At 43.3% G+C, this 27,112-nt stretch overlaps 1 protein-coding gene across 1 annotated transcript in view; it reads left to right on the top strand.

Moving 5' to 3' along the window:
* Nucleotides 1–27,112, top strand: part of LOC126354749 (proton-coupled amino acid transporter-like protein pathetic) — a 219,729-nt gene that overhangs the window by 172,519 nt on the left and 20,098 nt on the right. Inside the window, exons 5-8 of the mRNA XM_050004627.1 lie at nucleotides 10,609–10,730; nucleotides 13,538–13,622; nucleotides 17,061–17,339; nucleotides 23,119–23,294. Coding sequence (XP_049860584.1) covers nucleotides 10,609–10,730; nucleotides 13,538–13,622; nucleotides 17,061–17,339; nucleotides 23,119–23,294 — 662 coding nt within the window. The remainder of the gene's footprint in view (nucleotides 1–10,608; nucleotides 10,731–13,537; nucleotides 13,623–17,060; nucleotides 17,340–23,118; nucleotides 23,295–27,112) is intronic.

A 27,112-nucleotide genomic window follows, 5' to 3' on the forward strand; every position in this document is an offset into this window, starting at 1 on the left:
ATTTTCAACCTTACGTATGTATTTCCCATTTTACCCACTGGCTTCACACTTTTAATAGCTGTCCCCGCACCTAGCATTGTTGCATGAATGTGTTATTTTGACCCCACCACCTGTTGCTTTGAATATAGTCTAAGTATGCGCCACAAACACGTCTGAGTCGTATGAGATTACCGTTTCCATTTACCGGCCGCCAGAATGGTGGAACATGGAGGACCGCGCGAGAAGACCACGGCTCTCCTGCCCCGCCCGCCGACGTCACTGAAGCGTCATCCGGGTTACGCCCTCCTTCTGCGTTTCTCTGTCACGCGACTCATTCTGAGCACCCCATAACTCCTTCCAGAAAGTCACTTTACAGGGCCATCTGTCTTGGCGACTGCAGTAGACCCTGTTTACTCACAACGCCATCATGTTTTTACTACTAACACTCGTGACCTCTTACAGCTCTTACTTGCTTTCGCCATGTTTTCACTACAGTAAAAATCGTTTGTGATTCCACTTTGAGGTGAAGCACTTTTTTATGCCTCGTTACGCCATCGTATTTTTACTACTTAAACTCACAAATAAGTAAAAGAGACGTAGCCGCACTGCTGTCGAGGTAAAGGAAGTAATTGGGTGGTGTCACATCACTGGTATGCATGAAGATCTCGAACTGGTTGTAAGAGTGACAGCCGAGCGCAGCGAGGGCAGTCATGATATTAGTACATTTAATCGTTGCTATTTGTCGGTACTCGACGTATCTGACGCACATTTAATAGATAGTTGAGTCAATAAGTGTTCTACGTGCCACCACATCGATAGTTTACCTGGTATCAGGGCAGTATGTTACCACCAAACACAAACTGCCGTGTCAAATTATGTACCGATGACAGAAATAGCCGTCGCCTGCAGGCGATACACGGACTACAGTGCAACAAAGCTGTCGCAAATTCAGTTCTTGAGAGCAACAAACGCTGAGCAGCCATACAACGCACAAGCATCTCCTCACTATGGGGTACAGAAGTTACATCTTACAAGTGTCTCTCTGATCGTCACACATCTCATGACAAAGAGATTATCAAATGGATAGTAAAATCGTGGAGAAAGTACACCTGGACTGATTAGTCACGACATAACGCAGCATCCCATCTGATGTGACTAAATTCGTGGGATAGCGATATATATTTAGGGTGTCCCATTTATCTTGACCACCCCAAAATAGCTGTCTGGTCCAGATGCAAATTACAAAATGTTTCAAGCAAATGTTCTTTAGCCACCAGGGGGACATCAAGCTTTTTTTTTTTTTTTACAAAGATATGTACAGTGGTATCACTTTTTTAAATGGCACCCTGTATTTTTTATTCGGTAATTCATTTCCTCTCCTAAAGACCTATTCAAAAATGTAACACAGTGTACCATTCACTGAAACACAACGTTGTTAATTACATAACACAACACTTAATTTGAGCCCGGTATCACAAGCTCGTCCACTTGCTGGAGTTGTCAGAAAACAAATGAAAACCAAGTAAAAACGTAACACAAAACTGAATTTGACTCTCCTGTACCATTGCCCAGGAGTAGAACATTCACAGATTCTCAAAGTGGTGACCCTCGACACCGATACACTGGTGCACTCGTTGAATGAAAGAATTGTTTACTGCTTCCAGTGCTGCCTGCTGAAGAGAATTACAAGCGAGCACGATACGTTCCTGCATGTCCTCTGGAGTTGTTGGAATATCGCGATAGACAACGTCTTTAATGCATCCCCAAACTAAAAAGTTCTGAGTATTTAAATCAGGAGACCTAGCAGACCAAGTAACTGTTCCTCCACAACCAATCCATCTGGTAGGATACCTTCTGTCCAGAACACGACGTGCACGCAAGGCATTAAGTGCTGGACATCCATCCTGTTGATACCACGTAAGTATTCTGGCTCTTAGCGGCGCCGGCCTAGGTGGCCGAGCGGTTCTACGCGCTACAGTCTGGAACCGCGCGACCGCTACGGTCGCAGGTTCGAATCCTGCCTCAGGCATGGATGTATGTGATGTCCTTAGGTTAGTGAGGTTTAAGTAGTTCTAAGTTCTAGGGGACTGATGACCTCAGAGGTTAGGTCCCATAGTCCTCAGAGCCATTTGAAGCATTTCTTAGCCGCACTTCATCCAGAAGAGGAGGAAGAATTCGTCTGAGGAAGTTGGCATACGCTGTGCCATTTAGACTACCATTGATAAAAAAAGGGCCAATAATTATAGTACCAAGCATCAGACACCAGACGTTAACTCTCCACTGACATTGAAGTTCCACCTGTCTAAGCTATTGTGGATTGTCGCTGGACCAATAATGCATGTTCCTTGTGTTTACCTGTCCTTTGTTTGAGAAGGAACATTCAACGGTAAATAGAACATTGGAGAAGAAGTTCGGGTTGGCGAGGATTCGCTGCTGTGCCCACTGAGAGAATTGCACGCGATTCTGGAAATCATTCTCATGCAATTCTTGATGTAGGTGTACGTGGTAAGGATGGAACCGGTGACGTGTGAGAATACGATGTACACTGGTTTTAGGAATGCCAATCTCGTGTTTAAGCTGTCGTGGCTCACATGTGGATTCATAGCAACGAAAGAGAGAACAGTAACTTCGGCAGCTTCGCCTGTGCGAGTGCTACGACGATTGCGTTGTCGTGAGTTGAAACTTCCCTTTTTCCTGAAGCGTCCCACCAAGACGAAAAAACATCCGTCGGGAAGGTTGGTTCTTGTCAGGATATCTCTCTCTCCACAGTTCAACTGCCTGCGTAGCATTTCGCCGACCTTCAACAACAACAACAACAACAACAACAATAAAAGAAACGTTATGTCGATGCAGTTTGTAGGAAGGACAGCCTTTACTGTATGCCTACTCTACACTACAGTATTTAAAAGGACTAAAGTACTGTACTAAATGTACGCGTACATAAGAAAACAGTATTGCGATTACTGTTCTGCTAACTTAAATTTCGCATAGATGAGTAGCATTTCTACCTTCTCTTCTTTAGTGTACATTCTACTCTTACAACTGACGATGGTTGACGGAATGACGAGTGTGCATTCTACTGATGTTTACATTTGTCAACGTCAGCACGTGGATGTGTTTCAGTAGTACCTGCATTAAGCGCTGGGAGCGTCAACGTCTGTGTTGTGTTATGTCATTAATAACGTTGTGTTTCAGTGAATGGTACACTGTGATATATTTTTCAATAGGTCTGTAGGAGAGGAAATAAATTACCGAATAAAAAATACAGGGTGTCATTTAAAGAGGTCATATCGCTGTTCACATCTTCGTAAGAAACAAACCTACAACGAAGGTAATCATGCTGATTGACGTCCCCCCTGACGGCTGGAGAAGAGTTGCTTGAAAAATTTTGTAATTTGCATTTGGACAAATAGTTATTTATGGTGGTCAAGACAAATGGGACACCCTATATGGGGGTAGCATCGCGTACACAAGCTACAAAAGGTCAGTGCATTGGCGGAGCTGTCATTTGTACTCAATTGATTCCTGTGAAAAAATTCCCGACATGATTATGGCCGCACGACGAGAATCAGCAGACTTTGGACGTGGAATAGTAGTTGGAGCTAAGAGCATGGCACATTCCATTTCGGAAATCGTTAGGGAATTCAGTATTCCGAGATCCACAGTGTCAAGAGCGTGCAAGGATACAAAATTTCAGGCATTGCCTGTCACCACGTACAATGCAGTGGCCGACGGCCTTCACTTAGCGACCGACAGCTAAGTAGATTTGAGTAGATTTGTCACAGCTAAAAGGAAGACTGCGTGAAATAGCCGCAGAAATCAATGTGAGACGTACGGCGGACATAGTTGTTAGGACAACGATGCGAAATTTCGAGCTAACTGGCTATGGCGGCAGACGACCGACGCGAGAGCCTTTGCTAACAGCACGACGCCGCCTGCAGCGCCTCTCCTGGGCTCGTGATGTATCGTGTGGAGCCCGATTTTAGTGGGTAAGAGTTGATGGCAGCGGTCGAGCGTGGCAAAGACCTCACGAAGCCATGGACCCAAATTGTCAACAAGACACTGTGCAAACTGTGGTGGCTTTATAATTGTGTGGACGAGCTGAACCGATCATTGACTGGAAATGGTTGTGTTCGACTATGTAGAGACCATTTGCAGCCATCTGAGATGAAATTTTTATGGATGATATTGTACCTTGTCACCTTGCCACTGTTGTTCGCGATTGGTTTGAAGGACACTCTGGAGAATTCGAGTGAATGATCTGTCCCCCTAGGTTGCCCGACATGAATCCCATCGAACATTCATGAGATATAAGCGACAGGTCAATTCGTGCATAAAATGCAGCATCGGCAACATTTTCGCAATTACGGGCGGTTATAAAGACAGCATAGCTTAATATTTCTGCAGGTGACTTTCAGCGAGTTGTTGAGTCCACGCTATATCGAGTTGATACATACGCCAGGCAAAATGAGGTCCGACACGTCACTAGGAACTAGCACATGTCTTTTGTCGCCTCGGTGTATATCCAGTATTTAAGAATGAAAGCACTTAGAGTCTTCTAACAAGCTTTTCACATTTTTTTCAAACCCTTTAAAATCCCCCCAAAAACAATGAAAGGATAAAAGAAAATATGGAAACACTAAAATCAAAACATTAATAAGCGTAATACGGCGTAGCAAAACAGTTGGCATGTTGGCATTCAAACCACCTTCCAATCGTCTCGGAATGGATAAATATTGGCCTTTTATGGTTTTAGAGCTCCTCCCTCCCCCCCCCTCCCCTCCCCCCCCCCCCCCCCCCCCGCCATGAACCATGGAACATGCCGTTGGTGGGGAGACTAGCGTGCCTCAGCGATACAGATAGCCGTAATGTAGGTTCAACCACAACGGAGGGGTATCTGTTGAGAGGCCAGACAAACGCGTGGTTCCTGAAGAGGGGCAGCAGCCTTTTCAGTATTTGCAGGGGCAACAGTCAGGATGATTGACTGATCTGGCCTTGTAACACTGACCAAAACGGCCTTGCTGTGCTGGTACTGCGAGCGGCCGAAAGCAAGGGGGAACTACAGCCGCAATTTTTCCTGAGGGCACGCAGCTTTCCTGTATGGTTAAATGGTGATGGCGTCCTCTTGGGTAAAATATTCCGGAGGTAAAATAGTCCCCCATTTAGATCTCTGGGAAGGGACTACTCAAGAGGACGTCGTTATCAGGAGAAAGAAAACTGGAGTTCTACGGATCGGAGCTTGGAATATTAGATCCCTTAACCGGGCAGATAGATTAGAAAATTTAAAAAGGACAATGGATAGGTTAAAGTTAGATATCGTGGGAATTAGCGAAGTTCGGTGGCAGGAGGAACAACTGGTCAGGTGAATACAGGGTTATAAATACAAAATCAGATAGAGGTAATGCAGGAGTAGATTTAATAATGAATAAAAAATAGGAGTGCGGGTAAGTTACTACAAACAGCATAGTGAAAGCATTATTGTGGCCAAGATAGACACGAAGCCCACGCCTACTACAGTAGTACAAGTTTATATGCCAAGTAGCTCAGCAGATGACGAAGAGATTGATGAAATGTATGATGAGATAAAAGAAATTATTCAGATAGTGAAGGAAAACGAAAATTTAATAGTCATGGGTGACCGGAATTCGATAATAGGAAAAGGAAGAGAAGGAAACGTAGAAGGCGAGTATGGAATGGGGGGTAAGAAATGAAAGAGGAAGCCACCTGGTAGAATTTTGCACAGATAATAACTTAATCATAGCTAACACTCGGTTCAAGAATCATAAAAGAAGGTTGAATACATGGAAGAGGCCTGGAGATACTGGAAGGTTTCAGATATATTATATAATGGTAAGACAGAAGTTAGGAACCAGGTTTTACACTGTAAGACTTTTCCAGGGGCATATGTGGACTCTGACCACAATCTATTGGTTATGAATTGTACATTAAAACTGAAGAAATTGCAAAAAGGTGGGAATTCCAGGAGATAGGACATGGATAAACTGACAGAACCAGAAGTTGTAGAGAGTTTCAGGGAGAGTATTAGGGAATGATTGAGAGGAATGGGGGAAAGAAATACAGTAGAAGAAAAATGGGTAGCTTTGAGAGATGAAATAGTGAAGCCAGCAGAGGATCAAGTAGGTAAAAAGACGAGGGCTAGTAGAAATCCTTGGGTAACAAAGATATATTGAATTTAATTGATGAAAGAAGAAAATATAAAAATGCAGTAAATGAAGCAGGCAAAAAGGCATACAAACGTCTCAAAAATGAGATCGGGAGGAAGTGCCAAATGGCTAAGGAGGGATGGCTAGAGGACAAATGTAAGGATGTAGAGGCATATCTCATTAGTGGTAAGATAGATACTGCCTACAGGAAAATTAAAGAGACCTTTGGAGAAAAGACAATCACTTGTATGAATATCGAGAGCTCAGATGGAAACCCAGTTCTAAGCAAAGATGAAAAAGCAGAAAGGTGGAAGGAGTATATAGAGGGTCTATACAAGGGCGATGTTCTTGAGGACAATATTATAGAAATGGAAGAGGATATAGATGAATATGAAATAGGAGATAGAATACTGCGTGAAAAGTTTGACAGAGCACTGGAAGAACTAAGTCAAAACAAGGCTCCGGGAGTAGACAACATTCCATTAGTACTACTGACAGCATTGGGAGAGCCAGGCCTAACAAAACTCTATTATCTGGTGAGCAAGATTAATGAGACAGTGGAAATACCCTCAGACTTCAAGAAGAATATAGTAACTCCAATCCCAAAGAAAGCATGTGTTGACAGATGTGAAAATTACCGAACTATCAGTTTAATAAGCCAGGGCTAAGATATATTAACACGAATTCTTTACAGTTGAATGGGAAAACTGGTAGATGCGGACCTCGGGGAGGATCAGTTTGGATTCCGTAGAAATGATGGAATACGTGCCGCAATACTGACCCTACGACTTATCTTAGAAAATATATTAAGGACAGGCAGGCCTACGTTTCTAGATTCTGTAGACCTAGAGAAAGCTTTTGACAATGTTGACTCGAAAACTCTCTTTCAAATTCTGAAGCTGGAAAGCATAAAATACAGGGAGCGTAAGGCTATTTACAATTTGTACAGAAACCAAATGGCAGTCATAAGAGTCGAAGTGTGAAAGGGAAGCGGTGGTTGGGAAGGGAGTGAGACAGGGTTGTAGCCTATCTCCGATGTTCTTAAATCTTTGTATTGATCAAGCAGTGGAGGAAACAAAAGAAAAATTCAGAGTAGGGATTAAAATCCATGGAGAAGAAATAAAAAACTTTGAGGTTTGCCGATGACACTGTAATTCTGTCAGAGACAACAAAGGACTAGGAAGAGCAGTTGAACGGAATGAACAGTGTCTTGAAAGGAGGATATAAGATGAACATTAACAAAAGCAAAACGAGGAAAATGGAATGTAGCCGAATTAATTCTGTTGATGCTGAGGGAATTAGATTAGGAAATGAGACACTTAAAGTAGTAGATGAGTTTTGCTATTTGGGGAGCAAAATAACTGATGATGGTCAAAGTAGAGAGGATATAAAATGTAAGCTTGAAATGGCAAGGAAAGCGTTTCTCACGAAGAGAAATTTGTTAACATCGAGTATAGATTTAAGTGTCAGGAAGTAGTTTCTGAAAGTATTTATATGGAGTGCAGCCATGTATGGAAGTGAAACATGGACGATAAATAGTTCGGACAAGGAGAGAATAGATGCTTTCGAAATGTGGTGCTACAGAAGAATGCTGAAGATCAGGTGGGTAGATCACATAACTAATGAGGAAGTATTTAACAGGATTAGGGAGAGGAGAAGTGTGTGGCACAACTTGACCAGAAGAAGGGATCGGTTGGTAGGACATGTTCTGAGGCATCAAGGGATCACCAATTTAGTACTGGAGGGCACCGTGGAGAGTAAAAATCGTAGAGGGAGACCAAGAGATCAATACACTAAGCAGATTCAAAAGGATGTAGCTAGCAGTAGGTATTGGGAGATGAAGAAGCTTGCACAGGATAGAGTGGCATGGAGAGCTCCATCAAACCAGTCTCTGGACTGAAGACCACAAGAACAACAGCAACATGGTTTTAGAGGGTATCTTACACCATTATTCCTGCAAAACGGTGGCATATTCAGTTGTCTATGGTGGAGGTAGATAGCGGTCAAGCAACCTTCTTTCCAAGCTAGACCACAAAATCGTTTCCGTACAGCGATGACGTCGGCGAATGACAAATGAACAATTGTTGTGACATTTCATAATGTTTACGTTCACAACTATTGAGATAACTTCGTTATTCAAAGAGTTTGCAAGTAACACAGAAACAACTGAGTTTGATTTTGTGAGTTTGAAATACGTATAATAACTGAGAGCTCTACGATACAATTGGAGCGTTGTTTGGACTTAATAAAAGTAATTCAGAGGTGACCCAGAAGCTTTCAGTGGTTGTTCAGCGATATATTCTGAGTATTTTGGTACTGTAACTCGTTCAATCTGAGTATGCCTGGTTAGGTGTAAGAGGGATCCTGAAGGCCCTAATCTTGCCAGGTAAAATAAATGCATAAATAGATAAATAAGGGATTCACGGTTTTGGGCAGCTCTTCACAGAGCAATAATGTAATTATGATTTACTAGGGTTGTTACCACACCACCCCTTTTCCTCTAAAAATACCTACACAACAGTGAAGAAGCATGTAATAAGCTATAACCAAAACGTACACCACACAATATAGAGAAATGCAACCATCCTCGGAAGAAAAGCGTATGCTTTTATCACGGTATACTCAGTCTTTCGTGTCAGTGTGTAGTACAACACGTAACAGATCCATAACTGTTCCCTTACAGGCACTGTTTATAATTTCGACCGCAAAGATAACGACAGAGCATACAGCGGCTCACCATCGACTGTCTTATACGCTCAAGAATGACAGGAATTTGACGTTCCACTTCATTGGCAGCGATAATCCTAGTAACCAGGTCCGTGCGAGCATCGACCAATCTTATACATCAGCCTCTCCACATGTCTCCAAAAGACGAAGTACATTGATATCATGTCTCGTGACTGAGCTGGACATGAGACAGGAGTACTGTCTAATTTACTGCTGTCCAGTGTGTAGTCCAATGTCCAATCTGGTCCTTAACATCGAATGCAAAGTGTGCCGGAGCCCTACTGTGTTGCAATCACGTACGCCGACGAACTCTCAGCGGCACATCTTCTAGGAAGTGTGAGAGGTCATATTGGGGGAACATTTTGTACACGACTGAGTTCAGGGTACCAGGAAGCAGATTCTTTATCTTTATTTGTATGGCTAGGGCCGCCCGTAGGGCAGACCGTTCGCCGGGTGCCCGTGTTCAATTAGACCCCACTTCGGTGACCTGCAGTCGATGAGGATGATAGGAGGATGATGAGGACAGCACAACACTCAGTGCCTGGGCGGAGAAAATACCCCGACACAGCTGGGAATCGAACTCGGGCCCAGAGGATTGACAATCCGTCACGCTGACCAGTCAGGTACCTGGGGCGGACAGGAAGCAGGTAATGTCTGATCATAAAATTGTTGACTGCAAATATCTGTTGATAAGATCGACATTGCTGTACGAACCAAACTGAAAACGTCACTCGAAATGGTAAGTACGATAGCTGTGGCGATTGCGCATGCTGTGGGTGATAGCAATTGTTGTACTCGTGCCGTATCTGATGACAGCACTGCCGACGGAAAATTAAAGCTCCATCTTCCTTCCTTCCTTCTTTTGTTCATGCACGACTCTCAAAGCATTTGATTGGTTTGTGTCCAGAACTCGTGCAACGCCCCGACTACGAGAGTTAGGATTGTCACCGATCGCATGTAACACATCCTGTTCCGTATCTGGTGCTCGAGCATACCTCACAAATCCAATAGGTTCCATTCTAACACGGAAGGATCGGGTTTGCAATTGGCCTCAATGTAGAGATGCAAAAGTGCTGTGATGTGTCTGCCGTCGGTGCGGGAAGATGTGAAGCAAAGCTTCGCTATTCTATCCTTCCATGGATTCAGTGAAGTCACACACGGGATGCATATCGGCCGACTCTTCGCCAGCAAACCTATCCGTAGTACTGCTGTGTGTCAATGTTAGCGCACAACTATGCCGGAAGACAACAAACTAGACAGCAGCGGACAGTTCTGAATGCAAGCTTCAAGGAACAAGTTCAAACGAGTGCTACTGCTGTCAACAGCGGGAACCGTGAGAGAATATAAACACTCGTACGGCGCATACCCTCGGCATTTGCACTGACGTCCACCGTTTTCAGTTTAGTGCACATAGTAAGCTAATTTCAGTAAAACCCAGAAGAAATGCAATAACTCTATGAAGATCCGCGACAGACCGTGAGTCTCTTACACCAAAATACTCTGACGTTATCGCAGAAAAACCTCTGAAAGTTTGTCGATGGAGTTCTGATTCATCCTGTAAAGACTTTGATTTTGGATGGAGTGCATTTCACAAGGACGATGTTCTGGAATGTTTTTCAAGTTTCAAAATACAAGTGAATGAACGTTTCTCTGTATAGTTTCTAAGATTACAGTTTAAACGTTTTAGATTGAGCTAGTAATCTCACACACTAAAACCAGTGTGGCTGTGTTGTTGCAGGTGCGGTCGTCCCACATCGTGTGCCGAAGGGCTCGTGTCCCCGTGCTGGGCTTCGCGGAGACGGCAGAGTACGCCTTCCTGTATGGGCCGGGTCGCCTGAAGGTGTGGGCGCCTTTCTCCAAGTGAGTCTCCATGTCTCCAATGTTTGTGATAGTCTCAGATCGCAGGCCGGTCTGTGTGGCCTAGCGGTTCTAGGCGCTTCAGTCTGAAACCGCACGACCGCTACGGTCGCAGGCTCGAATCCTGCCTCGGGCATGGATGCGTGCGATGTCCTTAGGTTAGTTAGGTTTAAGTAGTTTTAAGTTCTAGGAGACTGGTGACCTCAGAAGTAAAGTCCCATAGTTCTCAGAGCCATTTGAGCCACTAACAGATCGCACGAGCCGCAGCCAAGAGTAAGTGAGGGTGTTTGTTTTAACTTGAGGCAACAAAATATCTCGAAAACGACGCATCGTACGAAGTAAATGTTTTATCTGAAAAGACAATACTGGCAAAGGAGACATTAGTCTGTGCTACGATTGGTCACCTCGTAACCACCTTTCCTGGCAGGCGGGATCAACATTATATTTCCAACTGGGGACCCACCGCACATTTCTATTGCAATTTGAATTCTACACCAAAAAATACGTACGGTTTCCTGAAACCATTACTTCCCATTGGTGGTAGATGGCGCTGTAATCCACAAATATAAAGTGTGCCTGTTTTTGTAATTAAGAATCGAAGGAATTGATTCTACATTTCATTTACGATGTAAATATTAACCTTTGTGTTCTAATGGTTATATTCAGGTTCAAACGTTACTTGAGTGTTGCGAATCTGATTGTAGAGTACAAATACACTGAAACGCCAAAGAAACTGGCATAGGCATGCGTATTCAAATATAGAGTTGTGTAAACTGGCAGAATACAGCGCTGCGGTCGGCAACGCCTGTACAAGTCATTATCAGATCGATTACTACTGATACAGTGGCAGGTTATCACGACTTAACTGAGTCTGAACGTGATGTCATGGTCGGCGCATGAGCGATGAGACACAACATCTTCCAGGTAGCGACGAAGTCGGGATTTTCCCATACTACCATTTCACTAGTGTATCGTGAATATCAGTAATCCGATAAAACATCAAATCTCCGGCATCGCTGCGGCCAGAAAAAGATCCTGCAAGAACGAGTTCAACGACGACTGAAGCGAATCGTTCAACGCGACAGAAGTGCAATGCTTCCTCAAATTGCTGCAGATTTTAGTGGTGGGCCATCAACAAGTGTTAGCGTGCCAACCAATCAACGAAACATCATCGATATAGGCTTTTGGAATTGAAGGCTCACTCGTGTACCCTTGAGGACTGCACGACAGCAAGCTTTATGCGTCGCCTGGGCCCGTCGACACTAAAATTGGACCGTTGATGGCTGGAAACAAGTGGCGTGGTGGGACGAGTCTCGCTTCAGATTGCACCGAGCGAGAGGCAATGTACGGGTACGCAGACTACCTCATGAATCCATGGACCATGAATGTCATCAGGAGACTGGTGCAAGCCGGTGGACGCTCTGTAATGGTGTGGAGCGTGTGCAGTTGTAGTGATACGAGCCCTTGAAACGTCTAGATACGACTCTGACAGGTGACACGTAAGAAGCATCCTGTCTGATCACCTGCATCTATTCATGTCCATTGCGCATTTCCATGGACTTGGGCAATTCCAACAGGACAACAGACAACCCACACGTCCAAAATTGCTACAGAGCGGCTCCAGGAACACTATTCTAAGTTTAAACACTTGCGCGGGCCACCGAACTGCCCAGACATGAACATTATTGAGCATATCTGGGATGCCTTGCTACGTGCTGTTCGGAAGAGATCTCCACCCCCTCGTACTCTTTCCGATATATGGGCATCGCTACAGGATTCATAGTGTCATTACCCTGCAGCACTACTTCAGATATTAGTCGAGTCCATAACACGTCGTATTGCGGCACTTCTGCATGCTCACGGGGGCCCTACACGATGTTAGGTAGGTAACAGTTTGTTTGGTTCTTTAATGTACTCATATTACACCGACGTCATTGGTTGTGGATCACGCTAAAGGTGGTTTCTGACGACACACTGGAACGGCTAACCATAGTGTACTGCACAATCAAATTTGCAACAGTAAAGTAAATTTAGAACAGAAATATCAACCGTCAGAACGCAAAGGTTTACAATTAGTTCGTAAATGAAATGAAGAATCGAATACTTCGGTCGTTTGTACTTGCAGAAACAGGCACACTTTGTATCTGTCGATTACATCATCATCTACTACGAATGACAAATAGTGGTTTGAGTAAACCGTACGTATTTCTTCGCGTAGAATCAGAATATGCAATAAAATTCAATAAGAAGTTTCCATTCTGTCTGAAGAGGTTGTGGTTAAAAACAATACTAGCTACTGCGACATTTATGTGTCATAAGACATTTGAGACATTATTACTGCTTTATGGCAGCCTGAGTCGAACATAGACTGCAATTTTAAATCTTATCTCGCGCAGATTGGCAGTTCTGTTGGTAGGGAGCCACTATACGTATTAACACTACTGAACTAGATTTGCCAGAAGAAGGCAGTACGGTTTAGTTTTAAAAGTAAAAATTTCTCCGTCGAAAAAAAGTAATTCACACATGACGTTAACTTACATTTTTGTGAAAAGTTTATTTCTGGCCTTGAAATCATCCTGTCATGAATATTTACCCTTTTATTTAATATACTGATGTGAATATATAAATTAATTGATAATTAATTAAAGTGAAGGCCTAATGACAGTAAGAATGTGAAAAAGGAAACTTTAGTGTTTATGAAACGACATATACTGGCATGCGTGGAGTGCGCTGACTGGGACGCCGGCGCATCGCCACACGAATGACGGAGGAAATTCTCTCCCCTGGCCACTAATCCCTTCTCGTTGCAGGACGTTCGTCAACTTGGCGCTGGTTATCACCTACTACAGCGCCTGCTGCGTCTACGTCATCTTCGTTTCTACCAGTATTAAGCAGGTCAGTTCCTACGGCTCCCGCTTAGTGGCAGCGAGTCATGAAATTCACTCCTTCTGCAGCAGTGACAGTCTGTGATCAATAGTTCACACCACCCATTCCTGTTCTAAATCTTCATCTACATGTATAATTGAAATCCATTGTGCGTTGTACGGTGGAGGGTACATCGTCAACCTATAATCATCTCCTTTCCTCCCCCTTGCCTCCTCCTTTCTTATTTCATTGGTGAATGGTAAGTAAGAAGGAAGTCCTTCGGTGTACCTCTATTTAAAGCAAAATTTTATACATTTAGGGTCGCGGTGCACAACGCCTTCCTTTAGTGAATTCTGCTGCTGTCTCACACTGACTCAGTATAACATTCATGCCGGCTGCGGTGGCCGAGCGGTACTAGGCGCTTCAGTCCGGAACCACGCGACTGCTACGGTCGCAGGTTCGAATCCTGCCTCGGGCATGGACGTGTGTGATGTCTTTACTTTAGTTACGTTTAAGTAGTTCTAAGTTCTAGGGGACTGATGATCTCAGATGTTAAGTCCCATCGTGCTCAGAGCCATTTGAACCATTTTATGACATTGGTGAATCGTGCAGTTCTTTATTAGCCACATGTTCCGCCTTTTAAGTAAAACACAGTTTTCCGTTGTTATCCAAACACGTTTCGGCACCTCTGTGCCATCATCAGTGTGGTTTGTTTATCGAAAAACTGTGAAAAGTGAAGATATTTTAGATTGTAGCTGATCTAACAAAATGAGACCTAAAGACTGGTTTTGTTCCTTTAATTTGTTAAAGAATGTGCCTTTACGGAGTATAGTGTATTCACTTAAGAACTTGTCTGCCTTCTGCTGTTACCTTTTGTATGTACGGGTTTTCTTCTATTGTTCGCTAGTGATGTAGGCTGCTCCTGCATTTCAATCTTTTTAAACATTTTGCTGTTGTAGTTGGATGGTGGCTGTGGACTAATAGGTGGACAGAAAATGTGCTATGGATGCTGTTACTGTTTAGGGCTCTCAGGTACTACGAGTATCTTTTTTGAAAACTCCTGTATGCTCGTCCTATGTATATTGATTGGAAAGTGTTGCATGTCAGTTCATATATTTCTGATCTGTTGAATTTATCTGTGGGTCTCCTATGTTCTGAGTTTTTTCTGTTTTGTGTTGTCTGTCCTGTATCCTATTTGAAATCTGTCTTTATTCAATATGCTGCCTGTTCTGCTGACAGTTTTTTTATTAGGTGAGTATGTGTGATTTTTTATGTGTGTGTTGTTGCAGTCTTGTGTCTTGCATGTGGCCATTGTTTGTGTATTGTGTTGTGTAAGTTTTTGTAAGTATGGTGCGTTTGTTCCCTTTCCGTTTACAAATTTGTTGATTTAATTTCTCTATCATACAAGTCTTGTAACGATTTTCGACTGCTATTTAGGTGTTCTGATCAATCTGTGAAGCATGTATCTGAAGCTTGCTTGCTTGTGTGCCAATGGGTGGTTCGACATATTGTGAATGGTGGGGCCGTGGCTCTCGGTTTTATGAATGTTGTGAAGTCATGGGTGATCTTTGTTTTTCGGATGGTGAAATTCAGAAAATTTAGCGTTTTGTCCATTTCCGTTTCTACATTAAAGGGAATTTTTGGGTATAAGTTGTTTATTTCATTGTGTAGCTGTTCTCTCTCTCTCTCTCTCTCTCTCTCTCTCTCTCTCTCTCTCTCTCTCTCTGTGTGTGTGTGTATTCATCAAGCATGCATATTCAATCCTTCACGTTCGAAAAAAATATTTTTTGGAGTATAAACTAATTTCATGCTGTTTTGGTGTTGAGTATGGTTGCCATTTCATTAATGTGTGTGCCTGCTATGTTTCCTTCTTGTTTTAGTCTTTGTATGATAATGTTGATTGTTTCATTTATTGGAGTGCAACTGTTCAGTTCTATTTTGAATGTATTTTATCTCTTTAATTTATCCATTTGGGTAACTGTGCCATACCAAAACACAATACTCAACAACTGATCTTTAGAAAACCACGTGTCCCGTTTGTAAGCTACATCTTCCTTCCAAACAACTTAAATCAGCTGACTCACACTCCCTGATGTCGAAAGTAATCGTAGATCTTACAGTCAAACGATGTCGGATGTATTTTTTTATTACTGTTTAATGACAAAAACAATGTGAAGATATATAGTATTTATGAAATAGCATGTGTTGGCCCGCAGTGCACTTATTTATATTTGTCTCTCCGTATTTCGTATCATATCCTGCCAGAGGTTCGAGTCCTCACTCGAACATCACTCAACATTTGACGCAGTTTACTACCCTTATATCCCCTACCAGGCCTGGTAACAACATTAAAGACGAACAACACAAATGCACTTGTTGGTCATTCTACCGGTTACAGAGAATTACAATTCTAATCACGTATGTACCGCCGGCCGATGTGGCCGAGCGGTTCTAGGCGCTTCAGTCTGGAACCGCGCGACCGCTACGGTCGCAGGTTCGGATCCTGCCTCGGGCATGGGTGTGTGTGTTGTCCTTAGCATAAGTTAGTTTAAGTAGTGTGTCAGTCTAGGGACCGATGAACTCAGCAGTTTGGTCCCTTAGTAATTCACACACACATTTCGTGTCACTTTCTAGAGCTGGACCCTCTCTGTCAACAACACCATCGTCTGCGAACTGACAGCCAGCGTTGCAGACGTCAAACATCAGTTCATCTGTACACTGCCTAACAAAAAAAAGTGAAGTATCCAGAAGAGACGGTCAGATGTAAGTGTAACTTCAAGCACATACACACCAACGGCTGGTACGTGAGTGTTTCAAATGGCTCTGAGCACTATGGGACTTAACATCTGAGGTCATCAGTCCCCTAGAACTTAGAACTACTTAAACCTAACTAACCTAAGGACATCACACACGTCCATGCCCGAGGCAGTATTCGAACCTGCGACCGTAGCGGAGGCGCGGCTCCAGTCTGAAGCGCCTCGAACCGCTCGGCCACATTGGCCGGCGGTACGTAAGTGATTAGAATTCCAATTCTCTGTGACAGGTAGAATGGCCAACAAGTGCATTTGTGTTGTTTGTCTTTAATGTTGTTACCATTTCTGATAGTGTATATAAGGGTAGTAAACTGCGTCAGATATTGAGTGATAAATGTGGAGATGCCACGCACTGCTGTAAGAGCGTTATCAGCACCTCAACAGTTTGGAAGGGACCTCATTGTGGCTCTCCTGTCATATCGTACATTAACCGGAGTTGTGGGACATCGAGGATGTGACAGTGGCCCGACTTTGGACTGCACGTGTGTGTAAGGGCAAACATCCTCGTCTTGAAGGTTCCAGTCGACCACGTCTACCACAAGGGAGGGTCGCTGCGCCGTTGTTCCCGTATTCTTAACCAGATGGCAGTAGCTGCGCGCCGTGCTGCTGCTGCCGCTGGTGGCTAACTGCACTGACGCTCCGTCCCTCCACACAGGTGTGCGACGTGCTATTCCCGTGGGCTATCCTGGACGTGCGCGTCTACATTGCCATGATGCTGCTGCCGCTGGTGCCCAGCTGCCTGGTGCGCAACCTCAAGTTCCTGGTGCCCTTCTCGACGGCCGCCAACCTGTTCATCGTGGTTGGCTTCGGCTGCACGCTCTACTACATGTTCCGCGACATGAAGGATCCCGGGCGGCTGCCGCTGAACGAAGACATCGCCCGTTTCCCACTCTTCTTCAGTACCGTCGTCTTCGCCATGGAAGGAATAGGAGTGGTAAGTCCACATCTACACGTGCAGTGGCGCGTGGCGCAGCGTATGCCTTATACCAAATTCATCTCCCTCCTGACCACCTGACCAGCCTATTTCTAATGGTGCGTAGGAAGAAAATGCCTCAGTTGCCCCCTTTTTACCATTTCCCTCCCGACCACCTGACCAAGCTACACTCCTGGAAATTGAACTAAGAACACCGTGAATTCATTGTCCCAGGAAGGGGAAACTTTATTGACACATTCCTGGGGGTCAGATACATCACATGATCACACTGACAGAACCACAGGAACATAGACACAGGCAACAGAGTATGCACAATGTCGGCACTAGTACAGTGTATATCCACCTTTCGCAGCAATGCAGGCTGCTATTCTCCCATGGAGACGATCGTAGAGCTGCTGGATGTAGTCCTGTGGAACGACTTGCCATGCCATTTCCACCTGGCGCCTCAGTTGGACCAGCGTTCGTGCTGGAAGTGCAGACCGCGTGAGCGACGCTTCATCCAGTGCCAAACATGCTCAATGGGGGACAGATCCGGAGATCTTGCTGGCCAGGGTAGTTGACTTACACCTTCTAGAGCACGTTGGGTGGCACGGGATACATGCGGACGTGCATTGTCTTGTTGGAACAGCAAGTTCCCTTGCCGGTCTAGGAATGGTAGAACGATGGGTTCGATGACGGTTTGGATGTACCGTGTACTATTCAGTGTCCCCTCGACGATCACCAGAGGTGTACGGCAAGTGTAGGAGATCGCTCCCCACACCATGATGCCGGGTGTTGGCCTGGTGTGCCTCGGTCGTATGCAGTCCTGAATGTGGCGCTCACCTGCACGGCGCCAAACACGCATACGACCATCATTGGCACCAAGGCAGAAGCGACTTTCATCGCTGAAGACGACACGTCACCATTCGTCCCTCCATTCACGCCTGTCGCGACACCACTGGAGGCGGGCTGCACGATGTTGGGGCGTGAGCGGAAGACGGCCTAACGGTGTGCGGGACCGTAGCCCAGCTTCATGGAGACGGTTGCGAATGGTCCTCGCCGATACCCCAGGAGCAACAGTGTCCCTAATTTGCTGGGAAGTGGCGGTGCGGTCCCCTACGGCACTGCGTAGGATCCTACGATCTTGGCGTGCATCCGTGCGTCGCTGCGGTCCGGTCCCAGGTCGACGGGCACGTGCACCTTCCGCCGACCACTGGCGACAACATCGATGTACTGTGGAGACCTCACGCCCCACGTGCTGAGCAATTCGGCGGTACGTCCACCCGCCCTCCCGCATGCCCACTATACGCCCTCGCTCAAAGTCCGTCAACTGCACATACGGTTCACGTCCACGCTGTCGCGGCATGCTACCAGTGTTAAAGACTGCGATGGAGCTCCGTATGCCACGGCAAACTGGCTGACACTGGCGGGGGTGCACAAATGCTGCGCAGCTATCGCCATTCGACGGCCAACACCGCGGTTACTGGTGTGTCCGCTGTGCCGCTGTGCAGCCCTCTCGCAGTGTCCGGAGCAAGTATGGTGGGTCTGACACACCGGTGTCAATGTGTTCTTTTTTGCATTTCCAGGAGTGTATTTCTGATGATGCGTAGGAAAAAAATTTGTCGCTACTTCCCTGATATGCCTCAGTTGCCCCCTATTTACCATTGCGTTCGTTACTGTGACGTCCCTTCCCTCCTTCTTCCCTCGCCGGGACGTCGGTATGACGTCGAACAGCACCGTAACTGTCGTAAGAACACAACTCCTTGCGTGGTTTCGAAATTTTCTGTTATCTGCCCGCAACAGTCTTCTTAGCTTGTGCGAACTGGTAAACTGCAGTTGTTTATTTTTATTTTTATGCCCGGTTAGTTCCTTGATGAAATAAAATCTCGATTCTTGATTTCATCATTACGGTCGTTTTTCACATCATACATGCGAGGATGAAATTTTGCTGTGTACTATTCCGTTGCCAGGCCGTTGCTACGTCAAGTTATTAACAACGGTCCGACGTAACTCCAGAGATAACTTATGTTGCAGTAAATGTTTATTTAATACGCTGTAAACTAATCACTTTTCACTGTCCATTATTCATGTACTCACTTAGTCACTTAAAATGTTTAAAGAGTCAATCAACTTGCATTGATACACATTGTATTGTCCGTTCAATGAGTTAGGTGACACGTAAGATTTATCTTTTGACTCAAATTTTATTGTTCTTTCTGTAATCAATTGTTTGTGCCTCAACACACTCACACACGCACACCGATATGTCATTCACGATTAACTTCTGTTCAGTTCAGTAATCGTGACGCTGACGACAACTTTTGACTAATCGGCGCACCTGTCTTTTTTCGTGACTTCGTTTTATTGTGTCCTACTCAAGACTACGAATTGTTTTTCTGTCGTTGATGCATTGCTCTCAAGGTTTGTAACTGTTCATCACTACGAAGGTCAAGTCGGATAAACTAATACCACTCAACTGAAGTCTAAGACTCGTCTTAGTATACCGTCGCGTTGAGAACGGTAAAGATTCTTTTTCATCAGTCGAGTGACTGAGCAATACTTCAGCCTGTGCCTCACGAGTTAACAAACTTCCAAAACTGAAACAATCTAATAGCGTTTGCGTCCAGAGAGCTACCGCAAAGGTAGTATCTCTTTTTCCAACAAACAGCTCAGTTCATACATACTATACCAGGAACAAAAATGATCTGCACGAGGACTTAAAAGCACTTACTTTAGTTCAAAAAGGGGTCCACTACTCAGGAACACTCATCTTCAATAATTTTCCAGCAAATATAAAAAAATTTAGTTACAAATAAAGATCAGTTTAAAGCGAGCCTGAAAGACTTACTAGTGGCCAACTCCTTCTACTCCATTGACGAATTTTTTAATAGAAACAAATGATGTATTGTATATACTCATACTATTATTTTTGTTACTTCAGCTTAAAAAAATTGACATGTTCCACATCCACGAGGATGTCCTCAGCATGAATCTATGGAACGAAAAACTAATCTAATCTAATCTAATCTCTACTCTAGATCGACTCAAGAGCAACTAACTGACTGAACATTTCCATATCCGAGTTGCATTGTAGTCGCATTGAATTTCCTTTTCGATGCGGCTACAACTCTCTTCCATGGCAAATGTTATCTTTGACTGAAGTACTTTCTTGGATTTAACCTTCGTTCGTATGGTTTTGAATTTATTCTGTAGATGTTTGATAAAGAATCTATGGTAATCCTTTCCTGTTATGTCCCCTTTTTGTATGCTATTCTCAGTATTTGAATGATATAGGTGTTAATCAAAATATTACCGGTGTAGATTTTATCGTCAATAGTTGCCATCACTGTAAAGATGACTCACTTCCCTATTTTAAGTTTCCACAAAGTTTGTTAATTGGGGTTTTCTGTCTTTCGGGCGTTACATTACCTAATATGCTGGAGCAAGTAGTTCGTGTCTTGACTCTTTCCGAAAGTGGACCCTCCTAAATTTGTGAGTATATCTCTCCATGGCCCCTCCTCTTGTGCTGCCTTTTCTTGAAATTCATTCAATGTTTTTATCACTCTCAAGCTGGCTAAATGAATCCGTGCTGCAGGTTGCACATCTTCTTTAGATAGTCTCTGTATACTCCATTATCATAACTTGGTAAGAGCTTAAGACTAACACTGGGGAATTTATCGACTGGTGCTTTTCCAAGTACTCTTTCTTATGAGGTGGTGGCTGAGTAGGTAACTGACAGACTAGACATCCAGATGTCTAGGTTTCAATCACCAGTCATCTACAGGATTTTATCAGCCCTGTATAGCTCATTATAGCTTCAGCAGTCATTTGTTAATGCGAAAAATGTCGAATAGGTCCGCAGTTCAGAGAGTACATTTTAAACGCTGGAAGAGGACAGTAGGATCGTGCCTAGAGAAGCTCTGCGGTGTTTATATTGTGGTTCAGGAGAGCTTTACTTGTTTTATGATGCTTCCAGTAAATCTGAGTCTGCCCTCTGTCTTCTACATAGCTAAATTTAAGCGGTAGTGTCGTATCAGTCTGGACAGTTTCTCCTGGGTACCTGACGATAACAACTGCTTCCAGTGACCTACCACCAACTACGTAGTCGAATAATATGCGGCAGTAGCATCTATTTACGCGTTTAATATTATTTATGTCGCTAAAGACACTTCCACTCTATCATTCACTGTTGTTTTAATGTTCTATCAACAAAAAAGGTCGTTGCAACGCTACCTTCAATTGCAGCTAGACCTCAGAAGAGGAAAGTTCCATTATTCGCTGTAAGTGATTTCGTGTAGAAGGCAATTAAAACCGTGCCAGGAAGAGGACTTCATACCTACTCGTCGCAAACGTACACGATAATCTTTCCTGTAGATACCTAGTTATCCAGCTACGAATAGGTTCACGATGTACTTGCTCATTTACGAAACGAGTCGCTCATGAGTATTCAGTATCTGAAAGAGCAATGGCGTTCACACCATTCACGAATTTACTTGACTTTACCACACATTTGGACAACGTATGCACCAATAGAATCACTTTTTTACCTAGCTAGTGAGTTCATGGTAGTGACAGTTAAAGAGCACAAGTTTAAAAATGAGCTGAAGCTCCACAGACTAAAATTAAAATAAAATGTCGTGTGCCTGTTTATTTCAGTTATATGTTTAAACATAGATTAAGGTTTTCTGTTGTTGTTGTTGCAGGCTTCGGCCTAAAGTCTGGTCTGGTGCAGCCTCTGGGGTACTCTATTCAGTGTAAGCCTCCTCTTCTCTGCATAACTGTTGCAATTTCAACGTGCTTACTGTATTCGGAGCTTGGCCTCCCAAAAAAAAAATCCGTTTGCATCAATTGATTTAATTCGGTTGTGCTTCATTATCTTTCTTTTATTTTTATTGATGTTCATTTTGTAAATACTTATGAAGCTACTTTACATTCCGTTGAACTGCTCTTCTAAGTCTTTTGTCACCTGTGGATGCACTATAATCTCGTCAACAAAATTTTCGTTATTTTTCCCTCAACTTTAACTCTATTTTCAAATTCGTCTGTGTTTTTTTATATTTGTTTTATGCACTTGCAGACAGGCTACAACAATGTCACACACTTTTCTCAACTTACTAATTGTCTCTCATGTCACTTTTTATTATTAGATCTGTAATTTGGGCGCCGTGCAAACTGTAGATAAGCTGATGCTTCGTGTATTCCATCTGTCCATCTATGATAACTTCAGTATTTCAAAGAGTGTATCACAGTGAAGATTGACGTAGTATTATTCTTAATCTAGAAGAGTTATAAATCTTGTTTTGGCTTCTGCCAGATTTTAAGAACAAGTAAATATATTTGGAAAAACGCCACATGTTGCAACAAATTCTGCAAAAAATGTATAATTTTTGGAAACAAAAACGAAGATAGAAAATTACTACATTATGACCTATGTGTATTCATTTTAGAAGTTTTTTTTTATTGTCAAATTTTTGCTTGATGGTGAGGTCATAGTTCGAAATGTGTTGTATTACTAACAATTTAATGGAGTTAACAAAGTATCGTGAGTGATGGGGTTCTCCGAAGGACCCATTTATAAAGTTTAACAAACAGCCGCGGTCAAATAACAGGGAATATAACTTTAGAAAATTAATATGTGTGAACTTCGTTTGCCTGATGGTGACAGCTTCTCCCAAATATTCAAACGAAACTTCACCGTCACTAAGGTTGAGTTATTGTATTGTGAGAGTCAGGGCTTGCTGCTGTTCTCGGCCCTTCAGCTCACGACGAAGAGACTGACAGCGCTCTGGTGGGGTTGCAGGTGATGCCGGTGGAGAACACGATGAAACACCCACAGCACTTCCTGGGCTGCCGAGGCGTCCTCACCATCGCCATGACCATCGTCATCTTGCTGTACGCCTTCATCGGCTTCTTCGGCTACCTCGCCTACGGTGAATTTACCTTAGGCAGCGTCACCCTCAACCTCCCCCAAGAGCCGTTAGTATATCTTCGCCTCATGCAGACGTATTATTTAGCTGTATTGTTTAGTCTGAACTGGTGTGCTGCTAAGTTGGGATGCTGCTAAGTTGGGTTGCCATAGATACCTGTTATACGCCCTTTGCCTTTCTTAATATATGTATATTATGTATTACTAAAATGACACGTGTTACAAAACCTCAATAATCGAGTGTAATACAAATGACGTAGTTTATAGGGCAATAGATAACATTAAGAGGGGGACGTTGATGAAAAACCCGCACTATTTAAAAATTAACCAAATCCACAGTTTTGGAGATATGGCAATGACATTTTGTACCACGATTTACATGAAAGTAACACATTTACATATAATATCCTTTGATTATATACATTCAACTTTTTAAAATGAAATCTGAAGTTTTATTTTCAAAAAATAATGTGTGTTCCTTTTTCTCAGAAAGTATTCAAGAGATTTCTACGAACATTTCTCTGCTTCATCTCTTTATATGTTGTAAGCTTCTCTCAAGAGGTTTTTGGAATATGTCAAATAGGAGAATTTTCATAATTTTTTATTATAATTGCACAAGTAAAATTTTAAATTCGTGCAAAATCCAAGCACTTTGCCCCATATCTGAGCTTGCAATCAGCATTTCAAAATTTGCTCTCGAGACAACGTTTACTAGATTTACAGAAATATGTGTACAAAATTTCATAATTATAGCATTCATAGAATCTGAGAAAAAGGTACATAAACTTTAAAAATCGAACTTTTCAGGAAACGCAATTTAAAGTTCAACCTAACTATTTCCTTATGTCACTTCTTCAGAAGGAACCACATTTGTACTCTGGGCCATGTTTCCCTTCAAGGCTTCTCTTCTGGTTTCTTGTTTTCTCTCTACTTTCCTTTACCAGGTCTTCAACTGACTTTTCAGCTGCAGAGATGCGCTGTAGATCTATTTTTCTCAATATGTCTTGATTAAAATTTTCTATCTTGAAGCCCACTCTTTCTAATACCTTCATTCTCCCGACGTTTCCATCATTAAATACAATAACTGCATCATAAGTTGCAATTCTGACAGCTGTAGCAGATGCAAATATGTTTTTAGGGCATCGTTTGCATATGAATAAATTTAGAGACTCATTTGGATTTTGGGTTTTGCGATGAACACACTTTTTGAGAAGCGCAGGATATGCCAGAAACCTGTAAGTGGGATTGACAGCCTTCTAGATGTATCCCGCGCACGTTTGGTTGAAAGTAACACACAGAATCGTTGTTCACTGAGCTGGTATTGAAGTGCTGCTTCAAAACGTGGGCGTGGCAGGGAGGCCGCGTCACACTTTCAAGTAATTTTCAGGCACCTCGGATGCGATTTCAACGTTGAAACTTTGGAGACCTATTGTCCGTGATATGTACTAACAAATAAAAAAATAAATCGGAAGTTGACATTTTTGGTCAATTTCATCAAAGTGCCCCCTTAACACATGACTTACAGAAAAAATGAATGACGCTCAATTGCAATAAAACAAAGCGTATGTAGTTTCTGACAAGGGGCTCATGTAGAAACGAAATTTTATTGCCTCTATATGATTAAATAGTAAGTAAATTTGGAGAGTACTTAGAACTAAAGATAGATGAAAAGCCCTCTTGGTAATACTACATTTATAATCTTGTGCGGAAACTCAAAACTGCTATATTCTCTATTAGAATATCTTCCACCGACTGTGGTAGCTTGTTTAGTTTATGCGGGGTGAATCACTTAAGACTTAGAAAGTGCTATTGATGTGCGGTTTGCACTGTATGGATTGATAGTCAGGGACTCGTATTGATAGCCAATCAACAGATTATAATAATACTTAGAAAGTGTATTTCTTGTGCAAACATACTTTTTTGAAGGGCACTACGTCTATTGACATTAATAGACTAAAAGTAGGGTAAATTTAAGTATCAGAGGTGTTTGTTGCAGGATTTTAGTGACAGGCGTGTATGAGAAACCGTATTTGGAAAGGTTCCCACACCGACATCTACATCTACATCTACATCCGTACTCCGCAAGCCACCTGACGGTGTGTGGCGGAGGGTACCCTGAGTACCTCTATCGGTTCTCCCTTCTATTCCAGTCTCGTATTGTACGTGGAAAGAAGGATTGTCGGTATGCTTCTGTGTGGGCTCTAATCTCTCTGATTTTATCCTCATGGTCTCTTCGCGAGATATACGTAGGAGGGAGCAATATACTGCTTGACTCTTCGGTGAAGGTATGTTCTCGAAACTTCAACAAAAGCCCGTACCGAGCTACTGAGCGTCTCTCCTGCAGAGTCTTCCACTGGAGTTTATCTATCATCTCCGTAACGCTTTCGCAATTACTAAATGATCCTGTAACGAAGCGCGCTGCTCTCCGTTGGATCTTCTCTATCTCTTCTATCAACCCTACCTGGTGCGGATCCCACACTGCTGAGCAGTATTCAAGCATTGGGCGAACAAGCGTACTGTAACCTACTTCCTTTGTTGTCGGATTGCATTTCCTTAGGATTCTTCCAATGAATCTCAGTCTGGCATCTGCTTTACCGACGATCAACTTTATATGATCATTCCATTTTAAATCACTCCTAATGCGTACTCCCAGATAATTTATGGAATTAACTGCTTCCAGTTGCTGACCTGCTATTTTGTAGCTAAATGATAAGGGACCTATCTTTCTATGTATTCGCATCACATTACACTTCGCTACATTGAGATTCAATTGCCATTCCGTGCACCATGCGTCAATTCGCTGCAGATCCTCCTGCATTTCAGTACAATTTTCCATTGTTGCAACCTCTCGATACACCACAGCATCATCTGCAAAAAGCCTCAGTGAACTTCCGATGTCATCCACCAGGTCATTTATGTATATTGTGAATAGCAACGGTCCTATGACACTCCCCTGCGGCACACCTGAAATCACTCTTACTTCGGAAGACTTCTCTCCATTGAGAATGACATGCTGCTTTCTGTTATCTAGGAACTCCTCAATCCAATCACACAATTGATCTGATAGTCCGTATGCACAGTTGTACAATACCTGGGATAACCCATACTAAACAACAACAAATGTGTACATTAATTATGTGGATTCTGATCAGTAACGTGACAACTGAGCATTACAGATTGTGTTCAGAATGACCATCGGCAGCGAAAATACATGCTTTCAATCTGATACGCAAAGACTACTGCTCATAGGCTAACAATTCAGCGGAGATGTCTGAGCAGGCCTCAATACGTAATACGTCGTCGCACATAATCGAGTGTAGTTACTATGTCCTTACAGATTGCGTCTTTCTGTTTTCTCCATAGGAAAAGTCTACAGGCCTCAAATCCGGGGTACGGGCCGGCCAAAGTACAGCACGTCTATGTCGAATCCAACGATTTGTAAATAATTCGTGAAAACATGCTGTAGTACTCCGTCCACTATGGGCAGCCGTCATTCTTCTAGTCTGCAGAGGAACGTCTTTTAGCGTCCGTGGAATATGGTCTGTTAAGTGGCTGCGATACTCGATCGCTTTCAGTGTTCCGTCTATGAAAGACGGTCCTACGAGTTGAGGGTTCCCTATCCCACACTATTCGTTTACACTCCACGGATGCTGATGTTCTCCTGACGAAGCCAACGGGAATTGTCAACGGATCAGTAGTCATGTTTCGGTGGTTTACCTGGCCATAATTGGTAAACCTGGCTTCATCAATAAACAAGACACATGATACATCTGGAGTATTCTGTGTTAATACCCATGTACAGAAGTTAATATGATTCTCACAATCGTTTCCATGTTGCTCTTGATGCAGAGACGTGTGTTGGGGATGG

The sequence above is a fragment of the Schistocerca gregaria genome, chromosome 3, assembly GCF_023897955.1.
Source record: "Schistocerca gregaria isolate iqSchGreg1 chromosome 3, iqSchGreg1.2, whole genome shotgun sequence".
NCBI lineage: Eukaryota > Metazoa > Arthropoda > Insecta > Orthoptera > Acrididae > Schistocerca > Schistocerca gregaria.